Source organism: Prunus mume, linkage group LG2, assembly GCF_029339155.1.
Source record: "Prunus mume cultivar Tortuosa linkage group LG2, ASM2933915v1, whole genome shotgun sequence".
NCBI lineage: Eukaryota > Viridiplantae > Streptophyta > Magnoliopsida > Rosales > Rosaceae > Prunus > Prunus mume.
Genome location: NC_142699.1, coordinates 9954832 through 9973441, shown reverse-complemented (window position 1 = coordinate 9973441; position 18610 = coordinate 9954832). Strand labels below are relative to the sequence as shown.

Genomic DNA, 18610 nt, shown 5'->3' with positions numbered 1-18610 from the left:
TTAGGAAAAAACATGATCAAAAGATTTCAATTATGGGTTGACTAATAATGTGAGCACTATATTTACCATATATGATGGAGCAATATATCTTGATGATTAATAAGTTTCATGCCCAAGTAAAGGGCTATGATTAAAACGTGGGGTCTTTTCGCTTTCTGAGATTTTGATGATATAATATGTATAATTGGATTGAAAAAGTGGTGGTCCAGAATTACCTTTTTTTTTTGTTGGAAGACATTTTTTATTGAAATAGGCGATAGTATACTAAACTCAAATACATTATACGGATGGTATGACTCAAACCCAGAACATTTTCTTAAGAAGCAAATGCTCCAAATCACTGAACCAGTGGATCATTTGCAGTGGTCCAGCCTTATTTGGGAGTAAGAAATCATTTTGACAGTGAAATTTGCATGCCATGGCAGTAATAAAAATGGGTACATGATGCATATCTAGGTCCTCTGCAAAAAGGAAAAGAGTAGGGTAAAAAAAGAGAGAGTAAAAGGGTAGGGTAAAAATGAAAATTGAAGTCAGTGTATATGATTTTCATTGTTTATCAGTAGAAGTCAATTTTCCATTGAAGTTGTCTGAAGATCTACACCCTTCAAAAAAAAATTCAAAAGAACAAAAAACCCTAGCTAGATGGAAAATGAATAACCACACACAAGGCTAGCTAATGTTAATCTCTCAAATCTCATCCCAGCCGCCCCCTCCCCACCCCCCAAAATGGAAATTAATACAGGCAAAAAACACAATCACATGCATACACTTGAAAAAAAAAACCAAATCCTACCCTTTTAAATTTCTCTCACTGATCTCTATTTCTCTATGAAAAGTAATACCTAATTAGAGCTAGAGATCAATAATGGTAATGTACAAGAAGTGTACAACTAGTAGTCGTTGAGGTCCCCTCCTTCCCCCTGCAAAATCAATACCACCACACCATGCTTTCTTTCCCTCTCAAAGTTCCTCTTTCCCAATGCCCTGCAGCAAGCTTGTTTCTTGTCAATCTCAAAAGTAAAGGGATCATAGACCTAATTCTCACCCTTTTAATCCACCCCACTTCCCACAAATTTTTTTTTTGGTTGTGGGTTTTCCATTTTTCTTTTCCTCAATTGGAGAAGCATGCCAACTTTTCCATGGTTGCAACAATTTTTTTTTTCTTATGGCAAAAACCATATTAAAAAAAAAAACCCTCCAAATGATCATTTGGTATGATTTTTTTCTTGGCGAAACCCAAAATCTCCATCTCTCTCTTTCTCTGTCTCCCAGCTGCCTTTCTGTGTCTTTAGCTCATCAAATCAAAATCATCATGGTGATGATGATGATGATAGTGGAAAAAGTGAACCTTTAAAGGGAGTACAATGCTTTGCCTCAGCTTTCCAACACCGTTCAATGTCCTCGGCAATTCTTTTGGCATCCATTGTGGCACCAAGTATTCCGCGTTTGGTGAACCCCACGGCATACAACCCACATTCACCTTTCCAACCATTTGGAAATGGCCTTCTAGGCAACCCATCTTCCTTTGAAAACATATCTCCCTCCTACAATGACACAATATTGCAATTAGAAAGCATAACTCAATATATAAATTAGGGTAAACTTTTATTGCTGGACTTATAGACAAATCCTTTTGAATTTAGACCACGTATTCATACAAGATTCAACATGTTCACTAGTTCAGATTCATTTTCAATTGAGACAAAGAAAAAAGAAAATAGGGTTACATAGTAGTAGGATTTAAGTTGGTACCTTTAGCCAAATGGGTACATTGCTTCTGTAACCTGTTGCTAAGACAATGGCATCAAAGTTCTCCGTCCGTCCATTGATAAATTCTATAGCATGACATTTTAGGCTCTTGATAGCTGGACGTACCTACAAATTCAATAGTATAACAAGTGAGAAAATCACGTTTTTGTTTTTGCCTTAATTCCGGAAAAGAACTAGTGTTGATACATAAGGTCTTAAATTACTGTGTGACAGCATGTTAGACTGTTTGATAAGAAAAACAAAATTACCTGCTGGCATGAGTATTACATGAAAAAGCATATCTAGGTGCCATCATTGAAAAAGTACTGGAAATATAAAAAGCCATGCTTTCCAAAGACAAAAAAATAAAGAAAAAAAATAAAGTGAGATTAAGATTTGACTTGATGAAAAAGCTTAGTACCTCAATGTCTCCACTTTCGATCTTGGCCAGTGTACCAACGTCTAAGACCGGTGTCTTTCCAGACAAGTTCTTGAGCTCCAAGGGACCTAATTTCGGGCGGTCCAATCCGAGTCGGGAGGTGTTGCCGAGAAGTAGCCGAGACACAACCAGCAAGAGGCGATCTACCAGCCTTATAGGCAGCCACTTGAGCAACAACATGGACAGCCCAAAAGTTGATTTTCCAAGCATCTCTCTCGGTAAGACATGTACCTAATTTATTCCCCCAAAAAAAAACCCAAAAAATATATAGTTAAAATTACGCTCGAAAAAAGGTCAAAAGGGCAATCAAAATTGAACATGGAAGTGATGTGTGAGCCCCATTTATGTTGTTTGCCTTGCCTGGCTAAGCAGCTAGCTAGCTAGCTAAGGACTGAGAATATTAAGGTTACTGATATTTCTTTTTCAAAACATAAAAAGAAAAGGGGAGCTTGGGAAATCAAAAGGGTATGCTGAGTTTCTTCTGACCAATGTTACGCACGCTTGGGGAGTCCCAAGAAAGTGAAAGATCGAAGGAATTTTGTTTTGCCAAAAATGGGGGTTTTTTATATTCTTCTTGCTTAATCATCTTTGAGCAAACCGTTGGAACTTGAACTAATAAGTGGGTTGGGTTGGGGCTGTTTCTTTTTTGGACAAAAACCAGTCAATGGGTTTTTCTTAGAATCTAAAAACTCATTCAAAGTTTAAGTCTTTGTGTAGTGAAAAAGAGAGGAAAAAACCAAAATCAAAAACTCAAAGACAGCAAAAACCTTAGAACACTTTAATGGCATTTGTTTGAAGATTGAGAGAGAGAGAGAGAGAGAGAGTTCTTACTGTGTCTCTAACCACAAGAGAAGGCCTTGCATTATGATTGCATAGATCTAAACACACCTCCATGCCTGAATTTCCACAACCAACAACCAGAACTTTCTTCCCTCTAAACTCTTCACCACTTTTGTACAAACTTGTGTGCCTAATAGGCCCTCCAAACTCAGCCATTCCCTCAAGCTTAGGAACCACCGCCTCGGCATTCTCACCCGTAGCAGCAATCAACCACCGACACACATACTCCGTCTCATCGCCGCCCTTGGCTCCGGTGGTCCTCACGCGCCAAAACCCGAGCTTGGAATCAAACTCGGCACTGGCCACAGCCTCATTGAACCGTGGCCTAATGTCGAACTTGGTAGCATAATCTTCAAGGTACTGAATGAATTGCTGCTTTGTAGGGTAAGTGGGGAAATCATTGGGAAAAGGCATAAAGGGTAGCTCACAAAATTGCTTTGGCAAGTGAAGTCGAAGGCGATCGTAGGTCTTGAGCTGCCACAAGGAGGCTATGCAATTGGATCTCTCTAGGATCACACTTGGTACACCTTTTAATTGGAGGGATGCGGCTGTAGCAAGCCCTGATGGACCTGCACCTACGATCACCGGCCCAGGAACACACACTACGATTCGGGGCGATGGCGATGATGATGATGATGATGATGATGATGATGGAGATGATGGTGGTGATGGTGATGAGGAGGAGGAGGACTTGCTCTTCATTTTTTCAATGAAAATAGGATCATGGGCTTGCTTGCCTTGTATTTCTCTTGTGTTGTAGTAGGCCATGGACATATGTGACAACATGTAACAAATTATTAATGCAAGAAGAGAAGAGAAGAAATGAAAAGTTGAGGCAGAAGAGTTGAGTGGTCTAAGAGAAAGAAGAGAAGTGAGAGGAGCCCATTTGGGAGAGGGAGAGGGGGGGAGTTGTTTTTGTGTGTGTGATTTTAGTCCAAGTTTTTGAGTGTTTTTATGAGGGATTAAGGTGGAGATTATGGGAACAGAGTTAGTGGCGAAATGTTTCTCTCTTTCTCTCTCTCTTATCAAGGAAAGATTAGGCTTGGGAGAGAATAATTCCTTGAATTTTGGAGTGGATTAAGAGGGTCTTATCCATTTGTGAGAATGAGTAATTCGTTTTTTTCTAATCTTAATTTTCTGTGTGATGTTCAATGGGGTGTTTAAGCGGAAGAATGAGCTACAACTACGGGACTAAATCAGCATTCAACACAATGAGAGAGAGAGAGAGAGGGTGATATGTCTATTTATATTCCTTATTGTTCTCACACAGGAATTTATATGAGGAAAGGCTAAGTGCTAAAGAGAAGTAATGCAAGTGGGGACATGATATATTAATATTAACATTATAAAAACATTCTTTTAAATAAATAAAAATTTCTTATCCAACAAGTTCGATTTGAAGCACTGTTCATGAAAATTGATTATTGTTTGAATGCGTAAGTCTTTTAGCGTGACACATAAAATTAACAGTCTATTTATTTGTCATTAAGATTAATAAAATTATAAAAAAAATATTTCTTAAAAGACAGAAATTCATTAACGAAATCCTAAAATAATTCGAATTAGGATAAGTGGTCATGAATCTAGATGATTAAGCGAGTGAATTATTGAGATTAGATAATATGGATCGGACCGACTTGGCTTGGGCCTCGGGCAGCTGGAATATGAATTGTAACCCAGATGTCATCCACAATATTACCTTGGGATATTTTCAGATGCTGTGGTTGATTTGTAATCATGGAAATTAAAGTAGCCTTCAGCTGGTAGCTATAAACAAAAAAGATGTTGAGGAAAAATAATAATTAAACTCAAATTTTTGAAAATGATAATTTTTTTTTTCTAAATATTTTGAAATTCCTGTATTTGGATTGGGGAGTTAGTTAGAAGTTGTTTCAGTTGAAAGAAAATTTCAAAGCATGTCGAATTATTTAGAACTCTATAGAATTTCGATGACTCTTTTTTTTATGTTCATTTTTAAAATTGTTAAAAATTAGAGTTTTATTTAATACTGAAACGGTAGTAGGCTTGGCATTTGATTGGTGTCCATATAATTATTTAATATTGAATTTGGGAAATATATATATATATTTTTTTATTTAAATACAAGCGATTTGGGTAGAGGGGTTCGAAACTGAGACCACTAATCTACAAATTAAGGCCTTTTCCATTGGATTAAACCCCGTTGATGGAAAATATACTTTATACTTAGAGCATTATTACTTTTCAATTTTGGCCTAAACTTATTTTGTGAAATTCACATGGGACTTACTAATGGGAGAGAGAATTGCGGAAAAAAAAAGGTTGAAAAATTAAATAGTTAGGCTACACAAATTACAAAATATGACTGGTTGTTATTGTTGTGGAAAATTTATAGCCTGGTAGTTAGTGATAGTCAGAAGATAGAAGTCAATGGGTGTCTGAGGTTGAAAACGAAGGGTAATTAAAAGCCATGTGTGCATGACCATGAAATCCACACTGTGAAAACTAATTTCTAACTTCTTCAAGAGAAAGTATAAAATCTGTTTAGTGTTCAACTTGAATCCAACTTTTTAAACTGAAAAACAGAATTTGAGTCCAAAACAAAGAAAACTTGTTTGGTAGCCCTATTTTTAAAAACTCAAACTCAAGAACAACTAAAAAAACACCCACATTATTAAAAACGAAATATATCTGTTTTTTCAGTTTTTTTTTTCCAACCACCCACAAGTTCTCAAATTTTTAAAATTCGAAAACAGTTTTCAAGGTGCATACCAAACAAGTTTTTGAATTTTAAAAATGGATTTAAGAACTCCTTGTTTTTAAGAAAAATAAAAAAAATTAAGTTCCCTATTTGAATACAAAGTTATTGAGCCAAAATTTAAGTTTTTTTGGGGAAGTTATTTACTGCCCAACACAAAGTTATTGAGGCAAAAACCGAATTCTTGTTGCATTACTTGACTTAGAAGAGTAATGTTAAACGAGGTTTTAAGTTTGAATGTTCAGTCTTCATTAATAAAACAAAATACCATCATATTTTATGTTGTTAAAAAAAATTAAAAAAATACATGCATGAAGGCGTAGCTATTTTCCCTCAGACGTTAAAACATTGTAGCTAGCAAGCTAGCCTATATCCAAGCATGCATACCTAATCATTGGAAAATATCAACGACCTAAGAGCTTTGTGGAAAAGAGGCCCATACAATTATTAATGACTTGGACGTACGAATTAGATGGCCACCTTTGAGAGACAATGTAGGTGGTTATCGACTTCTCTTCAAAACAAATCATATCGACACTCATTGGTGACATGAAGTATGAACTTCCTGGTTCAATGGAAGTAGATTCTTCGTCTTCTAATCCCCTCAGTGCTCGATTTATCTGTCCCACTCAAAATTTCCATTGAAATGATGTCTTTATTTGTTCTCAAAGCTGTGCTTCGGTAAGTTGCTGTGTGTGAGTGGGGAACTCCCTTTAACATCTGCGCATGCAACAAAATGAGATAAATTATTGTCACATCTTGAGAATACAATATGTGTATATTATACAGAATTTGTGGCGAAATAAGCATATAAAAAAATTATTTGCATTTATTTTATCTGTTACATTTTTTTGGATGTGATTGATGATGGAGAGATACAATTATAGATAAGTCGAGGAATTTATGTGAGAGTTTATGAGTAGGTGGAAGGAGATAGAATCTAGCTATCATATGTATGCATTATACTTGGTGTCCGTAGTCCTGTACAGTAATGCAGTCCTTGTACGTTTGAACATTTCTGAAACACATTGCTTTCAAACCAGAGCTCAGCTTTGTGAGAATTATTTATTTATTTATTATTTTTATTTTGCATTTATCATGGATAAGGTCAAATGATGATGAAATGGTTTGTGCTTCGGTAAAGGTTGGTGTAGCCTTGATGTATGCCCTTTTTAAAATTATATATATATATTTTTGTATGTATTATGTATTATATATGACCTTTCTTTTTTTTCTTTTTTTTTGTTGGGGGAAAATAAAGGCGCGTTTGGTATAGGGTAATATCATGGAATGGTGGGGACTGATATGCCACCAAATTTGGTGCATGAAAAAAAATCGCAGAGAGCATCTCCATTAGGAAAAATGGTGTTTTATTTTTTGGAAATAGGAACAATATAAGTTAATTTCCATATATATATTGTTAGAATTGACTCCATTTGAATTTTAAAAAAAATAGAGAAAAACGATAATTATATTCATAAATTAGGCACAAAGACCATCAGCCACAAGGCAAATACAAATGCTCGAGGTAATACAAATATGGAAATATAGTAACTACATAGGGTTAATCTAGATACAGGCCACAAAAGCCCAGAGAAATTTCGTCATAAAAGCCACATGCCTGAACAAACCAGACATGAATCACAGTGCCCAAATCTACCAATACAACTATATCTAACTCTCACAAGTACAAAATACAAGTAGAGACTAGAAAACAATCAAACACCCAACTCACAAGGAGTTGATGCAATTATTACAAAATAAGAAAACCTCAAACAAACAACCAAAAACCAACATAGCTACTACCGCCGTTGTTGGTACCATCACAACAGACGTCGTCGTAGCCTTGGAGACATAGAACACCAATGAGATTGCAGCCAGTCACCTTACAACTAAAACACCAACCAATAAAACCACAAATTCCAGCAAATTTAGACACAAGTAACCTCCCCACAATTAAAACCCCAAATCCAGTAGATGAGGAAGGGGAAAATAAGTGGGGTTGGGAGGTAGGGAAAAGAGAGAGATGAAGAGAGGAGTGGCCTTCTGCCCCCTCCCCGCGTTGGGAACACATCAAAAGAGGTTTTGAGAGAGAGAAGGGAGAGGCTAGGGTTTAGAGAGTTGTTGACTCCATTCCCGAAGGAAGAATATGGGTCCCTAACTTTTATATTATTATTTTTTTGGTATAATAAATTATAAATATCAATGAAAAAATAGAGTTAGAATTAAGATTAATCATGAATGTCATCTGCCAAAAGTCTTGATTATTCAAATAATAACATTTTAATACAATTGTATACTAATGCATAAAATAATATGCTTATTCATATTTATGACCAACTAGTTGCTTTATTTTTATAGTGTGCTTGGACCTATATGCGCATGTCCCAATCCTGAAAGATGTTCCTAAAATTTTCTAAGCCACTATGGTGTCTTCCAACTTAATAGTTTGACAAATGCATTTCAAAGTTTTGAGATTTGCCTCGTTATTTGGTGGAGCAGCAAACAACCATATGTTCTTTCCACTATTATTGCGCTGCCAATAAATTTCCCCCAACATCACATCGACATCAAAACATTTAAACATTCCTACACACATATATATATATATATATATATATATTATGTCTAGAATAGAGATAGGAAACCCCGAGGAGTCGAACTCTCACCTTGTATATAAAGATAACTGTTCTATCATTATATCTGTCATGAATTTGACATTATAGCTTGTGTACAAGAATGTTAGGATGAAGACAGATTGTCTTCATGATTGTCTTCATCTTAACGTTCTTGTACATAAGTTATAATGCCAAATTCATGAACTTAACCTTTTTCTTGTTCCTCTTTCCTTTTTCTTAACTTGTCCCTTTTCGTAACACTTAGAATTTAGACAATTCAAATTAATCGCCATAAAAAACAAAAATTAATTTGAAAAGAAAAGAGAGATGGAGAAATGCGAAGAACCTAGCTAGAAAGGCAAAGGCAGAGAGGTAGGATTAATCTCTGCATGAACTCTAATAAAAATGATAAAACGAGCCGAAAGCATAAAGCCAAGAGGGGTAGTTTAATTAACTAGCTTCTTCTTCTCTGCGCAAACAAAAATTATTATTGAAAATGAGATGAGATCAAAAAAGTTGTTGCTATATTTAGTAATATTCCTCTCTCCCTCTCATATGGGAACTCAAAATTCGAATCTCAGCTAACCCAATGCCAATCGAAAAAACCAACCTAGCCTATGTAAGTCTACAAGTCTATGAGTCGACAAGTCTATAAGTCTAATGACCTTAAATATTTCGTTGTAAAAGTAAAAGGAGAGAGAATGTTATCAAGTTTGGGGTGGGGCCCATGGAAGCCCAAACCAGCCAATTATTTTGGCCTTCCTTTTGCACGCGGAGTCTTTCAGACCAAGACCTACTTATAAATTTTGTTTTTAAAGTGTTTTTAATATATTTATTTAAAAATATTTTAACTATTTTTAAATTGAGCAATACGTGAGCAAGGCAGTCAGCATGCATACATTAACATGAGGTTGATCACTTTAAAAATCTGGACTATTGTAATTATGTTAGAGACGCAATCATAAAATTAAAAAAATTGCAAAAGGAAAAGAGGAGCTGGAAAATTCATAAAATAAAATTAAAAGTTTAAGTGGCGATGAATTTATGCTTTAAAATATTAATAATTGAATATGAACGATTATATAATTCTTGATTATTGATGATTGATGATGTATAAGAAATATACCCAAATTAACAGTTGATAATCATTCACATGCACGTTAACGATCATTCAAACCCGTATTCATCATAATTGAAACAAGTCTGATAAGTAAGCTTTGACTAGGGGGAGTATAGCCATCACGCGCTTTCCCCAGCTCTGCAAAACATAAATTTGTATGGCGAAGTATGCAAATTGGAATTATGTGGGGTGTTGTGGCATGTCTAATCAAATATTCACCTTTACTTATTGGATTACTTAATTATGCCTACTTTACCTACAAAAAAAATTGGTTTGTTCATTGATTGAAAGCTGACTACATCTGCTAAAAAAAAAAAAAAGCTAAATACATACCACTTGCGGGTACAATTAATAAACACTTGCATAGATTAGTTATTATTATTTTTTTATGCATATCTTCATTGGGCATCATAAATTGCATATAGCCCACACGAAATCTAATGATGGGTACACACCATGATGCTCTCTTTTTTGTTTTTCCTTTTTTTTGGGTTTCTTAGAAGCTTCATTATCATGCACTCTGCAGTCGACTCGAATTAAAAAGTCCTTAATTACCACTTATGAGTCAATCCACTATAAATTGAGAGATATTTCCTTGGGCTAAATGATGTTTATACAAACTGGTAGGGCAGTCAAAGAGATTTAAAGATAAAATTAAGAAGTGACAATTAGGTTTAGTTTAGGCTCTAATCTTGATCCAAACATGAAATGGGAATTAGAGGATCAAAAAGCAAGATTATCTTTAAACCATCACACTTTAGAAAGCACCCACACTCTGCCTGGTTCCACTTCCACTAACCTAATCTTTGCTCATAATGCTGGAAATTCTTCAACTTTTCCTAAATTATGATAATTTTACTAGTAGCTAGCCAGCCACCAAATTCTCATAAAGAAGGTGATCCCCCTAGGCTAGGCCTATCATGTTGTTTTATTAATTTCTTTGAGAAAATGATAAAAATACAACATAGGTAATTTTTTTACAGTAGATTTCAACTACTTACTCCATTAAAAATAAACCCCATTATAGAATCTTAATCGTTTCTTGTCCCTTCTAGTTTCACTGCTTGCATAATCAGAATTGCACTCAAAAGTCAAAATTAGAAAAAGTAAAAAGTAAAAAGTGAATGCGGCAAAACTCAACCATTGATTAAGCATGTTCGAGAAGAAAAGAAAAATACAAAATCAGTACTTAGATCAATAATTACCTGTGGAAAATGAAGACTCGCGTGCACAAATCAGTACTTTAACCCACTAAAAGTACCCTAATCGTTGCTTGAGTTGACATTAATCCTTTGTGTTTCTTTAATTAAACATCTTTAATTAAACCAAAGGCGTTGTGGGGATGATCCTATAAAATTCTGCTATGATTAGTTTAGTATTGGTAAGTTGTACTATAGATATATTTATAAAACCAATCTAATAATCATCACGAAATTAAGTGGGGACGTGAGGAAAGGAGAACTTAAAGCAAATCACTTTGAAACTACTTAAATAAATTAAATCTAAGCACTCAAACATGAATAATTTAATATGTTAATGGGAAAGGTGGTATTGGTATATCTGTATAGTGTAACAATTAGGCACATTAGGAAGCCTAAAGTTGAAAGTAACTTAAGTGTCAAGTTTAAATTTCACTTTTAATTAAAGCACAACAGCTAGACGAGGAACAAAATATAATTCACATTCCAGTCAATAGCAGTATGATATGTGTGTATAAGTGCATTTTTCTTTTTGTGCTTTTGATGAATTATTTTTGCACATACGTCAAATCGTTATTTGTTTAGAGCCCAAAAAAAAAGGCAAACAATATTGTAATTTAAATTGAAGTTCTTTAATATATTTCAACCATTCCTTTTTCTTTTTCTTGTTTGGCCTTCTGAATGTGTTTGCATCAGAAAAGCAAAGTGAGCAAATTCATATTTGAGATTCTGAGAGTAAGTTAACAGGCAACTCAGAACAACCACATATAAAATTAATATTTTATGTCTTAACTTGTGAATGATAAAGTGATAATGTTACACATTTTTGGTAGTGTAAATCCAGAAAGAAGTTAAATGTCTTCTTCTGCAGCACCTGTATTTAAAATTTTAAATCCCTAAGTGGATGTACATGTAAGCCATGTAAGACTTACACTGCATGCTTTTTATATTTATTTTAAATTGTAAAACAAACAGGAAATTTCCTCTCGCAAGTTTTCAAAGAGATCTTGGTATGCTTGGTTTTGCGTTGGAGTACCCTCCCATCAAATTAAACTTTTCGCAGACCAAAATAAAAAAGAAGAATTTGTATAGACCCCATTTTACTATTTTCCCAACTGTGATTTCTGTTTTTAGTAATGCATGTAATTTTCTTTAAGAATCTGCCTCACAATACAAGCACAGTAATATGATTTGACTTTTGTCTACATGGAAAGCTGAAGCTATGGCCTATGTTGCCCTAGCTCTCTCACCCTGATGATTGCAAACTCCCAATTTAATAAGTTCAAACAAGAGCTTTTTAAACCCTTTTCAAAACACAATAATACTTTATATTCCATCAAGTATCATTGTTCCACAAGTGAGATATCCTTGATGGAGACACCTTGATATGAGCAGCAAAATAATCAACACATAAACATATAAATAATAATAATAATTAATGTCATTAATGTAGAATTAGAGGGAAATTATAGAGAAATTAAGAATGTAATTAAAAAAATTATGAATATAATTCTTCCACTCACTCCATGTCCATGGAGATGGAGATGGAGATGGAGCCTACTATGTAGAAGAGACAGAATCAGTGTGGGTCATGCCCTCCACTCCAATAACCTTTAGCCTTCTTACACTCCCAAAACCTCCATAGCAATTCATACAATTATACATGTCAAGCTCAAAGCTTGATTAGACAATTGTGGAGATGCAATTAACTTAACTTTCCCTTGATTAAAAAGAGCATTAATCCAAACCACATACTTTATTAAATTTAAATTAGCATAGCATCCCACTAATTTCCAAAATGCTTATAAACCAGTTTTCGGCATGGGAATGTGCCAAGAGATAATATTTCTAAATGATTATCTGAAAGATGCTTATGTTCTATAAACTGTTAGCTGCTATAGGATGATCTAATCCAATCATTAATTATAACTCTAAATCAGAATTATTAGTTTAATTAAACATCCAATAATTTGGATGGAATGCGAACTAAACATCTAATCAGAATTATTTGTTTAATTAATGCACAAAACTTATATAATACTACTCTTCTACTTGGTTTTTTCTGCTCTCTTTTTCAGTGTGATTAGATTCGTTTCCTTTTCTAGTGACCTAAAGATCAGTAGTGTCACTGTTGCAACTTGCAACCTGAGCAATGAGCATACATTGAATAGAGCCTTCTTTTTTCTTTCTTTCTTTCTTTCTTTTTTTTTTTCCCATGGGATTTACTTTGCCTTTCGGATGCATCATAGGACATTTATTGTGTAAAGAGCCTTTTGATGGGTCAATTATATGATGTGTACCATACGATATATGAATATTACAAATAAAATGGAAAGCTAGGGTTCATCTCTTGGCTACCGAACTTCTTTTTGTCGAATTCGAAATCGATTTATTGTTTATTAGGAGTGTACTGCGTCGGATTCTAACAGAAATGTAGTTAAGTTCATTATCATGTGGTGGATCTCTCGCATAGTTTTGTTAGAACTCAAAGCATATAGAGAAAAGGTTATTGGAGTCTAGACTTTGTTGGGTGTGACCACAAAATCAACTAAATCAAGTAATCATATCAGAAAATCATGTATTAACATAAAGAATTAAAGATCAATGATCGTTTAGGCCAATAAGGTTCTCATAACATGCAAAACTTAGTCAACAATCTTCATTAAGAAAATGGGGGAGAAAAGGGAAAGGAACTATGAAGAAATTGCCGACCTTCCTTGCAAACCCCACTCTTTTGAGCTCAAACAAAAACTAAAGTGTCTCAAATCTTTCATTTTGGCACAATGTTGTTGTCATTCACTATTTATAAACAATAAAAAATCATGACCACCCATCACAATTACTATGACTATATAGCTAGGAGAATCACCTTGCACAACAATTGCTTTTTAATTTTTTTAAAAAGATTTCTTGGTAATGTGGGGGCCAAAGCCCCCCCAATTGCACAAGAATTGCTTTCATGACATGCTTAAGCTGTCCACATTGATTTGGATTCAAACTGAACATCATCACAATAATTTCCCAAACATTTCCTCAAGAGAACAATTCATCACACTATGCAAACCGCCCCACCAATATTACTTTGACAAACAAAACCCCACAAGAATTGACTAATTTTAAGAGTCTCTAGCTATAAAGGAAAAAAGAAAAATCTCCTAATTAGTGGATGACACACCCCACCAAAGTTTACTAACCTAAAACAACAACAACAAGGCCTTGATAAGGGCAATAAAATAAAAGGCAGATTAGTGGGCAAAAGGAGGTTTTTAGATATACACACCTGAAACTTGCTTGCTTACATGTGAGAGTACAAAACACAAGATTAAAAAGTTTGGACAAAAAGAAAGTAAAAAAAGAAGATAGTAGTGCGCTAGCCCACCATAGGTCCATAGTTTACATAGGACAGAGGACTTTGAGATGGGTTATTTTTATTGGTAAAAGGGTTCAATTTCATCACAGATTTCTTGTTTGCATCATCTTGAGATTAATTTATTCCTTGGGATTGACTTTCTGTTTAGGCCCACATCATGCATCAATGGCAAAAGAACTGTTGTAGTGATCTTGAATTATGATTTTCTGCCGAAACCCATAACATAGAGCCATTTGGGCTTTTGATCCATAGAAGAAAAGACCCATTTGGGCAGATTGGGACCTAAGAACGTAAATTTTCATAGTTGCTCTTATTTGCCAACCCTTTGGGTTGTTGTTTCCTTTCCCGTTTTGGTTTTGTTTAGGCCTTTCATGTGGTTTGTGTTTTTGTACATTGTTGTTATGTTGCACCGGATTTTGTCATCTTTTCTTTGTTATAACTTATTTTTTGATACAAGTGATATTGGGAGAGGGAGGAATCGAACAAAGGAGCTTGGGTGCAGAATAAATGCTTTTAACCATTTGAGTTATAAGCCTCTTACTTTTTCATAACTTATACTCAAGAAATTGTTGTTAATACTCCAAAAAAAGAAGAAGTAATCTTTTATATTTATGAGTGCAACTTATCACTTATAGTTAGGAAATTGTTGAGTTATATTTTTGTGATGGGGGAGTGAGGAACGAACTGTTTTGAAGTGCATAATTGGAGTTCAAGCAAACCAAAGTGCATAATTGGAGCTTAATAAGCATTAACGTTAATTGTTCGATAAATTGTAAATATAAACAGTTAATTAAGTTAATTTTTGTCAAAATATATGATTCAGATTCACTGACAACAACATATAAGTGTGCAGAGACAGACTCACTTGGGCCATAGCCCTAGCTAAACAGGTCTATTGCCCGTCCTTGCAAGTACGGCAAAAAAGGAAAATGCAATATCAAAAGTAAATGTATTTTGGAGTGGCTAGAGAACTAATCATATTAAATGGGATAGATGAAAAATTGTTCTTTCCATGATAGAATGTAAATAAAATTCAAGATATTATTAAGAGAAAAATAGTCAACTTTGATTTTTAAATAATATAGAGTATAGTCGGACGGCTATGCTCCTTAAATATATTTGAATATTTAAATTAGTGTCGGCCTTTCTCTCTTTGTGTTACCGTCACTCTCATCTTCCAATTCCATTTTTTCAAACACTTAAAAAGAAAAAAGAAAAAAAAGAGAGAGGATGTTTTTCCGGTTTCCCTTGAAAATGTGGTGAAAAGGAAAGCAAAGTGAAGATATCGTGAATTTGGGTTTATGTTATTGGGCTTATGAGTAGATATGTACCTATTAGAAAAACAATGGTCCTGTTATTGGAGCTTAATTCCATCCATCAATGGTTTAAGCAGAAGTGAATTTCCAGCTAGCCTTGAGGGTAGTGTTTTGAGATGTGATGATGCATCAAAGAATGATGTCATACCAGTTTACGAGTAAATTGAATAACATACTTATTTTAGATATTGATAATGTTGGTGATGGCGGTAGGATTGGATAAATTGTGTTTGTAACTGATTAAGATAGGGGTGGTGGTGTTTATTGCTTTTAACACGGTGTATAGTTTTCCTAAGTTTTCTTTCCCTTTCTATTTTTCTTCTAGGGTTTGAAAGCTTTTGTAATGGGGTGGCTTGATGAAGCACGAGATTTACATAGTATAGCACAATGCAAAAATTCCTAAATGTTACACACTTGAATTTTTAAATAGTACAGCCGAACGGCTATACTGTTTAAATATATCAATCTATAGAGAATATTTAATCAGTATAGCCAGGCTATACTCTCTGAATGTATACGACAGCATAGCCGCGCGGCTATACTCATATATATATATATATATATATATAGAATAAGCTTATTTGAGGGACACCCTTTGTAGGGCCACTATGGATTGTATTTAACTAATCCAAACCATCTATTTTGTAGATACTTATTCAAAGATCATCTCTACAAAAAATCACTTGAATCCGATATCATTTGACCACTCAATTGAGTTATTGAAATTTTAGTACTTTCTTGAAGCACCGTGTTCATTGATTTTGTAAGACACAATTGGATGTTGAAATGATTTCCGATTTGTCTAATTTTTGTAAGGATGATCTATGAATGAAGACCTAAAAAATAGATGGTTTGGATCAGTGGAAAAAAAATTGTAGGGTACCTAAAGGCGTCCTCAAATAAAATTATTGAGGATCCTCAATAGAAAGGGACTGTATATATATATATATATATATATATATGATACATTTTAAGAAGAGTGGTGATATCCCCACTCCTTTTTCTCCTATTTTATCCACTTACACTCTTTTTTTACTAAAAAGAGTGTAAGTGGATAAAATAAGAGTGGGGAAATCATTGCCCTTTAAGAATATAGCCTATTTAATAATATTCCAATTTTCCCCTCGTTGATTTTTTATATTCCTTGATATGATATGGGGCCGCATCTAAGACAGACCAGTACAATGAAATAGGCCACTCTTATCACTCAACACCATGGACCCAAAAGCCAGTAGGGGATGTATGACCTATGGGCCTATCTATTTATTGTGACTGGCCCTTAAGCTTTGTCCACTAAGGTGACCTCTTCAAATATTGAGTTCAAGCAAACCATAGTGCATTATTGGAGCGTAATAAGGGTTAACGTTGATTGTCCGATAAATTGTGAATACGAATCGTTGATTAAGTTAATTTTTGTTAAAATATGTGATTCAGATTTACTGGCAACAACATATAAGTGTATAGGGACAAACTTAAGATTTCAAAATGAAGTGAGTTAGATTTATATTACATGTGGACTGTTAGATTTTAGATTGAGCTAAACTTTAAAACCTATATACCAAATACTAATTATAAGAAGAAGAAAAAAAACAAAACAAAAAACTCACATGGGCTATAGCCCTAAATAAACAAGTCTATTTTCGATCCTTGTAAGTCGTCAAAAGAAAAAAAAAAAGCAATATCAAAAGTAAATGTGTTTTCGAGTGGCTAGAGAATCAATTATATTATTTCCAAAAAAAAAAAAAAGAAAGAGAATTAATTATATTAAATGGGATAGATAAAAAATTGTTCTTTCCATGATAAAATGTAAAGAAAATTCAAGATATTATTAGGAGAAAAATGGTTAATAATTTGTCCATTGTCAAATAACCTAAATTAACCACACATGCATTCATATAGGGGGACCACACATGACATATATATTTGCGTGTGTATCCCTGCGACTTGGGAACTTTGGAGGACATGTTTTGATGCATGATCAACCTTCAATATTAATGCATCTTAATATAATTGATTGTACGAAATGACTTACATTTCAAACATGTCCTTTTCTAATATGTAACGTGGATGTTATGAAGTAATGACTTTTTTTTGACAACGTGGCAATAAGTTGCATGGTACATATACATATCACCTTATGTATAATCTTTCTAATAGAGATGAAGCCCAGTAATACAATGGAGCCCGTTTGTTTGACAAAAGAAGTAGTATCCAAATAAAATTTTGTATTTAATAAATAGGAAAAAACAATTACATAGGGTTTTTCTAAAAGACAAGTAGAGATCAAATGACAACACCCAAACATAGAATCCGATTTCCATAAATATGATAAATATTTTCATCTTTTTCTCTTTTGTGTTTGTCCCGATATTACTTGGGGTTGTTAGGTGAGATTTGGCCCAAAAGAAAATCTTCATAAACTTTTACAAACGAGATTGCAGAGAAGTAATAACATATTTTCTCCAACCATCACAATTTACTTCTGAACTTAACAAATGAAGAAATGAGACCAAACAATTTCTTTCCAAAACTAACTTGTGCATCAAATTCACGTCTCTACAAACTAACGCGCGCATCAAATTCTCACATTACTTTTCTGAATACAGAAAGTGACATGGAAGCAAACGCAGAGGGAAAATAATTGGTGAAAGCCACCCAAAAATATGAAAAGAAGATGACATTTAACATCTTACTAAACCCTAATAAATGGGGCAGTTAGTTGTTCGTTCAATTTGATCAGAAGAAAGGAAAAAAAGTCGCACTTAATAAAGCTTGTCCATTTTTTTTGTTATCTGTTGAAGTGATCGAAAAACTAGAGTGTAGTGTTAGAGTATGATCATGAAGTATAACTCGGTTGTATTATAGACATATTTATTGATATTATACATTAATGTGCATTATCCACTCATATTATAATATGTGAATGTAACCGTAATCTAATATACTATAATAATTATCGAAGTGATAATACAAAACCAATGACCAGTCGAAGCTAAATTACAAAATCTTTTGAGTCTTTGCTATCAGATTTGCACTCACTCAGTGACAAGTTCCGTCTGCCAACAAACACCCTATATTGTTTATTGTTAATCTCACGCACTTGTCTTGTGCCCCCCTCCTGGGCCTCCGCGTGTCCCAATCGAAATAAATGAATTGAAGTGAGTGAGGCAAGGGCAGTTGAAGTAATTATGATCCAGTCGACAATGCTGGTGGAGTGTTATT

General features: G+C 34.1%; 1 protein-coding gene across 1 annotated transcript; it reads right to left on the bottom strand.

Moving 5' to 3' along the window:
* Nucleotides 1–530: 530 nt before the first annotated feature.
* Nucleotides 531–3960, bottom strand: YUC6 (Flavin-binding monooxygenase family protein). The gene is made up of 4 exons (XM_016791880.2): nucleotides 3020–3960; nucleotides 2171–2419; nucleotides 1753–1875; nucleotides 531–1544 (listed from the first exon to the last, which is right to left on the bottom strand). The coding sequence occupies exons 1-4, from the start codon at nucleotides 3812–3814 to the stop codon at nucleotides 1311–1313; spliced, it is 1401 nt and encodes a 466-aa protein (XP_016647366.2). The 5' UTR covers nucleotides 3815–3960; the 3' UTR covers nucleotides 531–1310.
* Between the last annotated feature and the right edge of the window lie 14650 nt (nucleotides 3961–18610).

Excerpts from the sequence above, each read along its gene's own strand:
- YUC6 (XM_016791880.2), bottom strand. The coding sequence starts at position 3,814 with ATGTTGTCACATATGTCCATGGCCTACTACAACACAAGAGAAATACAA. Across the intron at positions 2,420-3,019 it reads CTCTTGTGGTTAGAGACACA|GTACATGTCTTACCGAGAGA; the intron begins GTAAGAACTCTC and ends GGAATAAATTAG. Across the intron at positions 1,545-1,752 it reads ATGTACCCATTTGGCTAAAG|GAGGGAGATATGTTTTCAAA; the intron begins GTACCAACTTAA and ends GTGTCATTGTAG.